The sequence below is a fragment of the Triturus cristatus genome, chromosome 6 (genome assembly GCF_964204655.1).
Source record: "Triturus cristatus chromosome 6, aTriCri1.1, whole genome shotgun sequence".
Lineage (NCBI taxonomy): Eukaryota > Metazoa > Chordata > Amphibia > Caudata > Salamandridae > Triturus > Triturus cristatus.
In genome coordinates, this window is record NC_140589.1 from 462,320,822 (window position 1) to 462,335,345 (window position 14,524).

General features: G+C 38.6%; 1 protein-coding gene across 2 annotated transcripts in view; it reads right to left on the reverse strand.

Moving 5' to 3' along the window:
* The window catches only part of KHDRBS2 (KH RNA binding domain containing, signal transduction associated 2), a 1,521,990-nt gene that overhangs the window by 959,257 nt on the left and 548,209 nt on the right, over window positions 1-14,524 (reverse strand). For both annotated transcript variants that reach the window (XM_085609195.1, XM_085609194.1), the window contains one exon: window positions 4,566-4,712. In XM_085609195.1, coding sequence (XP_085465321.1) covers window positions 4,566-4,712 — 147 coding nt within the window. The remainder of the gene's footprint in view (window positions 1-4,565; window positions 4,713-14,524) is intronic.

The following is a 14,524-nucleotide window of genomic DNA, read 5'->3' on the forward strand; positions in this document are numbered from 1 at the left end:
CAATCCCCCCTGGTCTATTTCTAATTGTAGTGTGGAAAGTTTAACTCTGGAGGTCTTGTTATTCCAAATAAATTCTCTAAACATTGAATCAATTTCTTTAAAAAATTTTACATTTATCTTAAGAGGAATATTAATAAATAAAAAATTCAATAAGGGTAGAATAGACATCTTTAAATGCCCGACCCGGCCTATCAAAGTCAATGGTAGTATAGACCACTTGTCCAATAAACTTTTGATCTTACATTTCATTGTCAAGTAATTCAAGCTAAAAAGTAGATCAGCTTGGCTAGAGACATAAATACCCAGATACCTTATTGGGTCTGTTTTCATCGCCTGGGGTTTTAAATTCTGGGGTAAGAAATTATAGTCATTATTTGATATTAACCTTTCTGTTTTATTTTCATTTATTTTATATCCCCCAATTTGTTCAAATCTTCTAAACTCCGTTAATACCTCGCTCCAGTTCATTTCATCCGGATATAGGTACAAGATTATATCGTCTGCAAATAATTTCATTTTTGGCATCCCGTCAATGGGAGCTCTAATTAAGAGATTATCCCTTATTCTACAAGCCAATGGCTCTATAAAAAATGTAAACAAGATGGGTGAAAGGCGGCAGCCCTGCCTAGTCCCTCGTTTTATTTCTATTTCCCCAATTGATTCACCATTTATAATTAGTTTGGCATGAGCTCCTTGATATATATTCTTTAACATTTTAATAGTTTGGCTAGGAAACCCAAACTTAGATAAACCGATAAAAAGAGCTTCCCAATTCACTAGATCGAACGCTTTTTCGGCATCGACCATTGTGATAAAAATGGGTAGTTTATTTACAGAGGCAAAGTCTAAAGTCTGAATTAAAAATCGGGTATTTGTTGACATATATCTACCTAAGATAAACCCAGTCTGGTCTGGATGAATTAAGGCTTGGGCTATGGGTGTAAAGCGCTGGGCCCAGATTTTCATTAATATTTTAAAATCTGCATTCAAAAGGCTGATTGGTCTATACGAATTCACATCTTTTTCATTCTTCCCCTTTTTAACAAAACTAATCAAAATAGACTCCGTGAAAGTTCTGGGAACCTTACCGCCGTGTTTGATATAAGTAAATATTTTTTTAAGAAAGGGAGTTAGTATCTTCTTAAAAGTTTTATATAGCTCAATCGGGAGCCCATCCGCTCCACAGGCTTTTGCCCCTGGAATTAGTCCTATGGCCTTTTCTATTTCATCTTTGGATATATCTATCTGAAGCTGTTTTACCATTTCTCTTGTAAGACTGGGTGTCTCGACTTGCTCATAAAATTGATCAATCTGGTCTACTCCAACCTGATATTCAGTTGCGTATAATTTAGTGTAGTGTTCCAAGAATATTTGCGTAATCCCTCCTTTTTCAGTTAAAAGGCCATTATTTCTGGGGTCCATGATTTCGGTGATCATTGCTGACTCTTGCTTAGTTTTAGTAGCGCCAGCAAGCATTTTACCAATCAGCTGGTTTTCTTCATAGACCCGTTGCTGGTACGCTCTGGAGCTAGCTATCTCTTCTAAAATAAAAAATTCTTTTAATTCATATTTAGCTTTGATCAGATGTCTTTTATCCTCCTCTAATGTTGCAGTCCGATTATTTACAGCCTTTGTTGCCTTTTCGACATTCTGTTGGAGATTATTAATTTTTTCTCTCCTCTGTTTCGTTTGGGCAGCCGAGTAGGCTATTATTTGGCCCCTTAGAGTAGCCTTGAACCCCCCCCATACAGAGAATATGTCTGCCGTGTTCTCGTTTCTACTAAAAAATTATTTTATCCATTCCTCCGTGTTATTTACCCACTGGCTATCCTGTAAGAGGAGTCGATCCATCTGCCACTTGGATCTTGATCTCACCTTTTCATTAATTTTAATCTCCACTTTTATTAGGGAATGATCCGAAAATGGGTTTGTCAAAATTTGTGTACTCTTATACCCCAAAGATTTAGTTATTAAAAAAAAATCAATTCTGGATGCTGTATTGTATTTATTAGAATAACAGGTAAATTCCATCTTATAGGGATTAACATCACGCCAAGGATCTATTAAGACATGTTCTGCTATTAAGCCTGCTAGCGCTTTCTTGGTTTGGGGTTTCATCTCTTTTTTTTTCCTATGTGAGGTATCTTTTTTTAAGTTTTGGATGAAGTTGAAATCTCCACCCCAAATAATTTTTCCCGGTCTCCCCCGTAATATTTCCCCTATTTTAATTACAGCTGCGTTGTCATCCATTACAGGGGCATAATAATTCACAAAATTATATGTAGCGCCCTTTAATCTGGCTTCAACCCAGATCCATCTACCCAGAGGATCTCTTACTATTTGACCAAATTCCCAAGGAAGATTTTTACAAAAATAAATAGCAACTCCTCTGCAAGCCAGTCCGGCAGAGGCGAAAAAGACATGAGAAAACCAACGAGGAAGAAATAAATTTGGAGAATTTGATTTTAAATGTGTTTCTTGTAGAAACAGGACTTGAGGTGTCAGGGAGGTATGCCATCTAAGCAGGCCTCCGTATTTCTGCTTATTTAAGATCCCGTTAACATTTAGAGAGTAGATAGTACATGAGTTTGTCATCTCCTATATAATTCCATCTTCCTTCCACTAACTACTTTCCACCTGTTGCCTGAAAAAACATAACCTACCCATCGTCTACCTATTTTAACCTTCCATTGCTTAGCTAATTTAACCTTTTCAGCTTCTGCTCGACTTCTGCTCATTTTTATTTTGCTTTTACACCCCCCCCCCAGCTAACCCACTTTAGGATAATTTGCATTATTGCACAATTTATTGTTGATTTGATGAAACAGATTAAAACATGCCGGAAAAAATGAAGGGGATAAAGCAAATGTTTCTCTTACTGTGGAGCAGAGGTCAGCAGATAAAGTATTGCACTTTAGCACATGTCACTTACGCATATTGCACTTTAAGAAATTTTGTATCTTTGCACAATTTATCTCTGAGTTGATGAAAAGATTAAATACGATGATAATGAGGGGTGTAGTCATATTATTGACTGCAGGCTAGTAGATAAACTGTTATCAAGATAAAATTGAAGTTTAGAAGTAAGTCTTACAGTCCTGTACATTACACTTTAGGAGTTCTATACTTTTTTAGATTATTTATATGGTATTCATTATAGGTATTTTGACACATCCATTGTTGAACTGTCGAGGGCCCAATTGCACTGCACATTCCACTTTAGCAGGTCTACACTTTTTGTATCCTTGATAGATTGGTGTGTCAGGATGTGTTGTTCCAGATGTATACATGTAATAGAAAGAGACTGTTAAAAGTGCTTTAAAAACTGTCTTTTTTTTTTCCTGCTCTATTCTGCTCAATAAAAACATTAATAAAAAAAAAAAAAGATTAATTTGCATAGTGCTGCACTAAACAGCCACAGTCAATTGAAAGTAAAACTCTTGATCACTTTTTAGATTAATTGTCCATAAAATGTAACAAAACAAAACAAATACTTCCATACGTTTTTTAAACTGTAGGAAAAATATTTTTGATCTCGAGTACTTCCTTTCATTTTTTCACTTTTCATTCATAATTCAAAAAAGCCAATTCATACTAAATGTTCCTGACTTTTTAGATGTAATATTCAGTAGATCAGTTGGACAGCAAGACCTCCCACCTCAATGATAACTGATTTTAAGGAACTTATGGCTAGATGTAGTAAGCATTTTAATAGTGTCAAACACTTCAATTTGGTGTTTATGATCAATAAAATGTTTTCTATGTACTAATCCCATTTTAGAAGTCGTAAATGTTTTTCTTAATCCTAAAATGGGACTCCAAATCAATACTGATTTGTTGCCTGGAAGGGGCATGTTGCAGGCGTCCTTTCTAATACTAAAATGGAATTCCGAATGAAGACTGAGTCAGTGTCTGGAAGGGGCTTGTTGTAGGTGTCCCTTCCAAATGTGAATCGGTATCCTGTGTATCACTGTTTCACAACCGATATCCAGTCAAAAATATTGAAATTTTAATGAAACCTCAAAAGGATAGGTAATTCATTTGGAAAAAAGGATTAGGTCTCCTTAGTGAATGTACATAAAACTGTTTGTTGATTAAACAGTGGTCCACGGGACCACTGCCAACTCTTTAACAAACCTTTTAGAAAATTATTAATTTAGAAAATTAAAAGAAATTTTTAAATACAGTAGTGCTGCATTAAAAAAAAAGTTTCATTTATTTAAAACACATCACAAACACAGTGATTTACCAACCCCAGCAGTCCACCATTACCACAATTTTAGATCTTCCTGATTAATATTGATGTGGTAGATTGGAATGCAACCCACTACGATTCTGAATTTTAACAGCCAACCTATTCGGGCATAGATAATGTCTTAAAATAATTTAGTGCTCACAAAAATACAAGCCACAAATTTCGACCTGTAAATAGTACATCTAGCCCATTGGTCAATCAGCTTGTTCAGTGATCTTTCCTATTTGGCAATTTCCTGTAAAAATATCTACAATCAAGGCGGTTCTCTGGGCTTACAAGCAGAATAAAATAGAAATCAGAGTCTACTTACTGGTACAAGGAATTTCTTAATCTCATCTAGGGCATGACTCATTCGAGAATATGCTTCCCCAGGCGGTGCAAACACTTCCATTAACACGTGAAGTTCATCACTCAAGTGTGAATATTTGGCTTCGCCACTTTTCCTCAGTTCTTCCTCCTGTGAATAAAATTGCAAACGAGGAAAATATGTAAACCGATTATATAAACATTATATTTAAATTGAACTAAAACAAGAGAATAATCCAAAGAATCAATCCAAAAGAAGGAAACACATGAAAAATACAAATTCAACATAAAACATTAAAAATGCAACGCTATCTGTGAATGTTGCATGCTGTTATGATTTTTAGCACTGGCAATCACTACTTTACATTAATGACATATAGAGTAATATATACAGTTATATTATTAACAGCTGTGTGTTGTCTTATTGTGACTGTGTGTTTCAAAGAGCTGTGTGTTTATACCCGGTTTCTCTACTTTACTGCATCATGTGATCTTGGACACATCACAGTATCGTCTGCAGATTTCCATTTCAGACTTATCAGCGTTCAGAAAACGGCAAAAGGCTGTTATTAATATATCTGTAATGGAACAAAACTCCTCAAAGGAACCCATTTGGTTACATTTTAAAAGCAGATGCAGGATGCTACCATGTGAAAACAAGGATAGTTAGTATTAGGAACCAGTTTTTCCTTTCGCATTATCTTACAATTGAATATTTGGATGTAGATTGCAGCACAATGACAGTCAATATAATGATGACTAAATGTAAATAACGAGAATTGCTTTGGTTTGGACGAGCACTGCTTGCTTCCTGTCTTTGACATACAGCCTAGTTCATTAAGAAGATAGAAGGTGGAGCATTTTTTCATACATAGAGGCAGTAACAGGGCCATTTTTTGGAGCAGTTTATAGAAGGAGAGAGATACCTAGAAGGAAATGAAGATTCCACCATGATGAAAAACATAAAATATTTGCTTAAAATCTGCTAAATTGTAAAACACATATTTTTAATACCTTTACATTTTTAACATACATCTGTTAACACATACAAACTATTTACAAAATAAATGTGGAGTTTACATGCACTTTTCTAACACTAGCACTGCAAACATCGGAATAAGTACATATAATTTGTGGTTGAACATATTTACTTTTCTAACTCCAGATCAACACACATTAACTGAATTCTCTAGTCCTTCAAACATCTCTTTGCATTTATTTGGGAGATGTATACAATTCTAATTTTAATTCTACAAACACTGGAGTATTTGCATATGATTGGGAGGGAATATTTACTATTTTAACTCACTCCGACAAACATTGAGGCCATTGTATACATTTTGGGGAAATTCATTTTCTATTGTAAATGTGGTACAAAAAGTATTGGACTGGGTGCAGATATTTGGGAATGTCGGAATTATTTAAATAACTAACATGGTCAAAATATTATTTAGTAAAATATTGTAAGCCTTTAATTTATAAAATGATTATCACTTCCTTCACACAATTTAAATTAATTTGAGAATATTTAACCCATTTAAATAAAAGTAAATTAAATGCAAATACAATTTCATAAACGCAGATTACAATACTTTTTAAATAAAATATTACGTTTTCAAAAGTTATTTACCCAAATAAAAATATATTTGTTTGAAAAACCTAAATTAATTTAAAAGTTTTATTTTTTGCTTATTTATTAAATTGGACCTCATTACGATGGCCATCGCTGCGGGATGGAGACTCGCCAACATGTAGTCGGCGGTTCCACCTGCATTATTGTGATGAGACCACCGTGTAGACGGTTGGAAACATGCCTTCTACTGTTTCAGCTTCTGTTGAAGCCAATAAAAGGGCAGCAGCACAAGCTGCAGTAGTAAAAGACCTGTTTAGTAACATCAATGCACAGTGAGCCAGGCACCATGTGGTGCCTGGCACATGATGCAGGGATGTTTTGGGGGCACCACATGTGCCCCCCTGGCCAGATAGCGGAGGTCCACATGGGACAGCAGTGCTTAATTTGTAAAATATTAAGTGCAGGTGCTCAATTTTTTCAAGGAGGCCACACCCACTTTTCCAGCTCCACTCACTTCCTTCAGAGGCTCCACCCACTTCCTTTCTTCGTTCTACCCACACCCACAAGCCTAAACACATCATAGCCACATCCTCACATCTTGAGTTCCACAAGAAGCTGAAGACCTGGCTCTTCACATAAGCACCTTGGGGACCTCCCACCTACACACCTGCCCAAGTGCATAGATACCCTCTTGGGTGATTAGTGTGCTATACAAATCAATATAACATAACATAATGTAACATATGGGAAGCCTATGACGATACCTTAAAAGTGAACTCAAATTAGAGAAGGTTTGTAAATCTCAAAATGCAGCTTTAGGAAAGGTCTTTAGAGGACTTGAGGTAGCTTTGCAAACTAAAAAGACTGTGCTTATACTGTGCTGTTTAAAATAAAGGAAGGAGTGAAGGAAGGAATACATTAAAGAAGGCAGAAACAAATGCAGGCAGGAAGGGGAGTACTGGAGTGAGGAAATATATGAGTAGTGGATGATAGAAGGAGGAAATAAGAAAATAATGTGAAAGGAAGAAATGAAGGAATAGAGTGAAAGGAAGTGAATGATGTGTGATGGATGAATAGAAGAAGAAAGGAAAGGAGCAAGATAAGCATAAGGAAGAGTTGATAAGGAAGAAATTAAAGAAAAGATGAAGGTATAAGCAGTAAAAAAGAAAGTAAGGAAAGAATGGAGAAAGAATAATTAAATGCACCAAGGGAGGAAGGATGGGGAATGAATGAGGGTGTAAGGAAGCAAGAACGGAATGAGGGTGTAAGGAAGCAAGAAGCTAGAGGGGAAAGGAGGCATGTCTGGAGGTGCTGAGGGAGAAAAAAAAGGTAGGAAAGAAAGGAGGTCAGGGGAATGGATATGAGTATGAAATGTAGTGGGTCAAGGAGGGACAGGAAGAATAATGATAGTGTAAAATTGCAAAGGAATTGAAAAACAAAAGATCGAAATACATTTGTGCCCTTAACATACCATGTATGTTTGTAAAGCACATATTTACCAAAGGGGGCCTCGACAACAAATTTAAAATGTTATTATTATTCAGCTCAACAGCACAAATTGTATCGACCTCAGAAAGATGAAAGACTGAGTTGCCGCACCAAGATTTAAAATTATGACCCTGAGAACAAACAAGGATTCCTGGAGTGGATATAAAGTAATGTGCAAGAAGGAAAAACATAAAAGGGAGAGTGAGGAAGGAGGAGAGGTCTGTAGGCAAAGATAGATACGGTCGATAAAGAATGTGAAGAGAAGTAAGGAAAGCAGCGATAGGAAGTGCGGCATTGGAGTGAAACATGATGAGAATGAAAAAAGGAAAGAGGAGAAAGGGAAGATGTGCATACAGCGGGGATTGCGTGGAAAGGAAAGATGAGAAGGTGCAAAATGTAAAGTAGTTAATGGGGGAGGTGGTGATTAAGAAGAAACGTGGAAGTAGGGCAGAAAGTGAAAGAAGAATGGAGAGAAGGGAAGGAGTAAGGTGTGAAGGGGAGGAAGAAAAGCAGATACTAAGGAAGAGCGAGAAAACACTACACCTCCCCCTTATTAAGTATAGAGTCATTAATGATGTAAAGTTAAGGGGTCCCAGGGCTGTATCATTCTTGGCCTGTCCCATCAATGCATAGCTGTGCTGTACAAGACACACTACCGATTCAGGACACCATATCACTGAGTGGCAAGCTTGGGAGCACACCATTTGCACATGCACTGTGAAAGCACGTGCAATTGTTATTTTTAAGGACTCGTTCTTGCAGAGTGTATGTGAACATGGCGGTCCCCCCACCTCCTCAGCTTGGTGTACGCGCTGCCAAAAGCAATTGTTGCACCAGACTCCAGGAGCGCTAAAGCCGCCACTGCTAACACATTCACTCAGAAACTCATTAATTCAACTACTCACATTGAGTATTGAAAAATACATCACAAAATTACTCCTTGTGAAGATAGAAACAATATCATATTTTTAAATGACGGCTTCCGTTTACAATTTGTCCACTTCAGGTGTGTATGGACAGGTCTGCCTCTAGTGTATCCTAAACACTCTACATTTTAACAAGTGTGCACCAATCATTTGCACAACATGAATGACTCTACAGTCCTCAAGAGGCAACAGTGGTGGAAGAACGAAAAAGTCATCTATGACTCTTTCAATTTAGCTCTTAAATGATCATTCTTTTTTCAAAACAATTAATCCTTTCCATCCCTTAATAGGCCAATTACCTACAGTATAGCGGGTCAGGGGTGGCATTATACGATTAGCGGATTTAATAAAGGAGACGGACAATGTTTTCTGCAGCATACTATTGCTCATTTTGCTTTTGGACACTTCAATCAACTGGCATGTATGTTTATATCAATCGGTTTAAGCTGTTGTGTTCATTCATCTAGTAATTGAATTTAGTGGAAATTAAATGAAAGGAGACACTTGTAGAGACAATGAGGTAAGTATGAAAATGCAAAAAACACAAATACTTTCCTGCTATTAACTAACCTGTTTCAGCACACTGACAACCGCATTTTAAATCACGAAGCACATATACTTGTGATGCTGGATGATGGGTATTATTTTTAAAAGCTTTCTTTGGTTAGTGTTCTCATTATCCAGTCTTTCTAACATGGTAAAGTCAAAAGCAACTTGTAGATTAGAAACAGCCTTCTTTTCAGATGTCTGCAATTTCTTTCATCTATTGCTTCTAACAAATGTGGACTTTTTGTATCCTAGAGCTGAGCCAGTGCCAACTATCTGTCGCAAAGAAAATAAAACACTACAAAAAGGCACTAAGTCCTCATTTTCAAGGCAAACACAGTACTGACACTTCTCATCTCTGGAGCAATCCTTGTAATGGGAGAGTGCCCCCACATCTCATTAGTAAAGATGTACTCTTAGACAGTGAATACCTGCACTTCCGCATTTCTATTTAAAGTACTGGTGGTACCGGTAGTAAAAGGGGAGCATGGTGAGATGGGAGATGTGCGACAAGAAACACTTTCATGGGTGGACAGAATCCGATTGAGTTTGAGGCATACTCACTAAGTGACCACTGGGGCGTTAACCTAACGTCCACGGCTAAGGTTCACAGTTGTATGCATTATTTAGTTATGTTTTTTCATCAAAGTTGCCGTATTTGGTCTTTCCCTTACTCACCCCGAGCCCATCACAGGGTCTAAGTGTCCCCAGACAGAGGACCACCCTGCCGTTGGTGGAGTGGGACATCCAAAGACAGAGTATCCTCATTTGAGGGCAAGGGCCCTCCCAGTGCCGAAAATGATTTGTTTCACTTACGACTTACCTGATCCTTGAGAGGTGATGGGCTAGTCACATCGTGTTGCGTCACGTTGTGCTGACTGGGTTCAGCAAGCCCTTCCATGCCTGCTGCCCAGCTGCTCCCACTAATACTGCCACGGCCTGTGCCACACAATTAGTGCTGGCAGTTTCTAGGTGCAGAGCAGCACGTGCACACCATGGTTAGTGGTGGGCCATGAGCACTTTGAATGCAGAATTACAGACAGCTCCTAGTCAGTGCGATAAAAATGAATGCAACACACTTTTTTTAAAATAATTTCAGAAACGCCTTGGCAGCAAAATAAATCTACGGAGAGTTTCATAGCATCCTGCTATAAAACCCAAACTATGTTCCTCAGGCGCAGCCTCTGGCAACCATTGGTCGGATTTTAAAAGTCACTAAATCTGAAATGCAGGCCCTCAGCACAAACAAGAGAAGTTTGATAGGATCATAGCCGCCAAGGTTTCAAATTGCTATGTGTGACATTTCCATAACTTCAGCGTAATTATGAGTGACATTTCAACGACGATGAGTGAGACTTTTTCACGAGTAAAATCAAGCAATGAAGATGAGGTAAACATATAAATAACGTTGTACCTGACTCAAACAAGATGTGTGAGGCCCCAACTGAGGAACAAAAACATCATGGACCTGCCTGGACATCTGTGTTGCTGGGCAGGCTGGGCGAGTCCTTCTTTCCAGCCTTTGGTGACTGGGACTCGGCCTCCTGGCTCCTACCTCGTAAATAAATATGCTGCTTAGAGCATCACTCCATCCTGGGCCTCTCTGCCTCGTGGGACACGGCCCAAACAGGATTTGTGAGGTCCCAACAACACACTCCGCTGGTACCTACTGTTGCCAGGCGCGCAGGCCTGCCGAAAAACAAAACACGAATTGCCAGCCTTTGTGGTGGGGCCCCCCTCCTTGCCGGCAAAATCAGGACAGCATCAAGATACGGGCCTCTGACAAGGGAGTGACCCGGTCCAACAGGGCACGGGGACGGCCGATGTCAGAGAGGCCCAACAACAACATGAACTGGCTCCAGTTCCCAGGTGGGGCTGTCAGTTATAGAGAAAAGTAACACATTTTTTAACAACATTCTCCATGGTAGTGCCTCATATCCATAACTTATTTCTGAAAACCAATCACGCCGGTTGATTTGATTCATCCACCTATGTCACCCTCTAAGAGTAAGAACTTTAACACCGGCAGGCACCGGATGCAGCTGTTTGATGTGATCGCGCGCTGGCATTGGCATCATTACTCTCTTACAAACAAGCACATAAGAGACTCACAATGGCTGGAACTCACTGTCTTGGGCCGCGGTCTGGCCTCAGATGAGTCTGTGTCAGTCTAGACTGTGGTGGTGCTCTGGTCTGCAAGGGTTGGCTGCAGGCAGTCTCAGCTCGAACAGGCAATTAGCGAGACACCATGGGAGGCGGCAATTGAGGTTTGCAGCCCAGCATCGATTGGGTACCTCCACAATGATCGAGCTGTACTGGCTGACTCTAGTACCCGAGTTGGGCCGTCCAATGAGACTGTCTTGGTGGCCCTGCAACCGGGTCACTGACTTAGTTGGTCTCGCTCGAGTGGGCTGTAATAATTCGAGGGCAACCAGTGGTAAAATTAATTATAGCTGAGTGCGCTACACGGCAAATGAGCCTTAATACCAGATATGTATTTATTTTTTGTGCAGCTCTTGTTGCTTTAAAGAAGCAAGTAAATACAAACTATGAAAACCATACCTGCATTGACCTGCAGTTCTCCACACTTCCAGCCTGCCTTGCCCCAGTTCAGCATAAAAGCCCGCCCTCAGCCTTTCTCCAACGGAATGTTCCTTGTGGCAGGCAGGCACGATCTGCTGACGTGACATCACTAACGTGATGATCACGCTCTTTCAATATGCCTGGACCAGGGTGGGTCTTCCTATGAGGACATACCAGGGAGCAACAGAAGAAGAGCGTGATGTTTAATAATTACCGGGCCATCTGCCAGAGTCGGAGGAGAAAAATCGCACAGACCCGGCCCGGTGAAATAAGTGCCGGTGCTGAGCACTGGAAAGCACAGGCGCAAATTAAGCACTGTGGGACAGTGACCCTGTTATGGGCCTGCAAAGTCCATCTCTGACAGCCTTTGCATGGCAGTGGGACTGCCATTATAATGATGTTGGCAATAGATATCGTAATCCCTACGGCGGTGTCTGTGCAGGCTTTGCCTTCATTGAAGGGATTACTGTCAACCTGCAGCACTGATGGGCTCCTTGAGCCTGTCAGAGGCGGCAGTCTTTCATCACACCTTCAGTGCTCGGACTGTCGGTATCTTAATCCGGCAGTCCGATCATTGCCCTGGATTTTGGACAGACTGCCACTGATGGCTTGTCAGTGACGGTCCGCCCGACATCATAATGAGGGCCATTATGTTTTATTTAATTAAAAAATAGAAAATTATTTAAAAAAAGGATCAAATGCTAAAGATCTAATTTTTTTAATTTTAAAATACTGCCACCCAATTCCAGAATCACCCCACACCAATCCACAAGAAAGGAAGTTTGAACAGTCATGAAAAAAATGCAATAATAAGTTAAAGCATCAAAAGGTTATAATAAATTGTTTTATAAAACACGTCCCACTCAGTAGGCCAATAAATTCCAATAACCAAAAAATGCATTTAAAAGTGAAAATATGTATGATATATTTTACATTATTAGTAACAATCTAACTTTAAAACAAAGCAACTAAATCTACACAAAAATTATATTAAACACCTTGATATTTAACCGATCAATATTTTAAACTTCAGTAATAATGTGTGAAAAATGATGAACTTACCCACAATATTCCGACCCTCGAAATTGTAGTACTCTCTATGTTTTGACCTTGATATTTTTTAATCAATATTTAGGATATGCACTTTGGTGAGTAGGTCCAGGTCTACCACATTCTATACACTAACAACTTGTTTTAAACTAGTCTGCTATTAATGGATCCTTTTTTCAATTTTGCTATAATGTTTGACTCCTACTCAACATATTTTTTCTGTGAATTTTTTTTCTATGCATTATCTGTATTTATCATTAAACACTCGGCAATTATTTAGTGGGCCATGTCGCGTGTTTAGTGAGCCTCGTTTCATTCGTGCGTCATCATCATGGCTATAAAACCCGACCTTAGATGTGCCCGAGGTTTGTGTATTGTGTATAAAAATGTAAAATTGAGGAACTACATGATCCCTTGAACCACTTTCACTCTGGGATCAAAGTAACCTGTTTGCTCATTAGAAAGAAAGAATATAAGCTACTTATGTGTTTGCACTGATAATCCTACATTGTCCTGTTTTCTTTGTATTGCATTGCGTACTCTTTTTATATTGACAGATTGTACAAGGACGAAAAATGCTACCAAATGTTCTGATACTATTAGCCAAGCAAGAAAGAAATTATCCATGATGGTAAGCAATGGGTTTTGAAATTAGGACAGAGATAAACATAAAGTAGAGATGTCTTTCATGTGATTGGAACAAAACCCATATTACCAGCGCTCGACTTATTGTGGAGACTACCATGTGGCAGCCAGGCTTTTATGGCATATTTAATGGAAAAAGGTCAGTTAAATTAGAGCTGTTATTTTTTAGATCCAAAGGTTTGAGTAATTGCTTGAAAATATCTAGGACGTATTGCAATAGAACATTTATCAATGTATGTACTGAGCCAATGGTCAACTGACCTGAGATCCCTTAACAAGTGCTTTATTTCTGTAGATTTTCTACTGCTAGCAAGTTGGTCATTTGATACACAGCTCAGCAGGAAATAGATAATTCTTCCTAGTGGGTTTTACACACATCATATGCTGTGAGGAAACATTATTAAAATACTTATGAAGACAAGGGGCCATGTCCAGACTTTATTTTTACCTAAGAAGGGTTTGCAAAATTTCTTGAGATAACAACTGCTTACTCTTTTTTCATTCTCCTCTGAGCAGCAGGATGAGGGAAATGAGAATACCATTATGAGACACACTTGTCTTGGAAGTAGATAATGTCCCCAGCAAATGCCCCGTTTGCTTGACACATCTGTATTATGTAATTAACTACAACCCAGGAGAAGCGTTGTCACTTAAAAAAGTATGGATTGGCGCTTCCTAATACTTAGAAAGCTGGTTTTGTCCCTGGATCAATATTTTGAATAGTCATTGCTACAGTATTTAAATAATATCCTTTTTTGATGTACTTTACCCCCAAAGACGATTAGTTAATGTAGCTATGTATCCACAAAGCAATAAAAACTAGGAACCATAGACATATTTTTATTGGTGCAATGTATTAATATGGGAATTAAATCCATTTATTTTATCGGTATAGGAACAATGTTGATATCATTTTGCATTACTTTATTGACCTTCAGTATTTGGCAGACACAGAGATGGGCCTAATAGATTCACACTTTGATAGGGAGCTGAATAAGCAGTGATATTTAATGAAATATATTATGTGAAGCATTGGAATAGGAAGAGGCTGTGAAAATAATGAATGATGGTAAGAACTGGGTTTTCGATTAAGAAGGGTAAAAATTCTTCTCAAGGAGCAACCACAACGCTGGTCAGAGTAAACCACAAAAG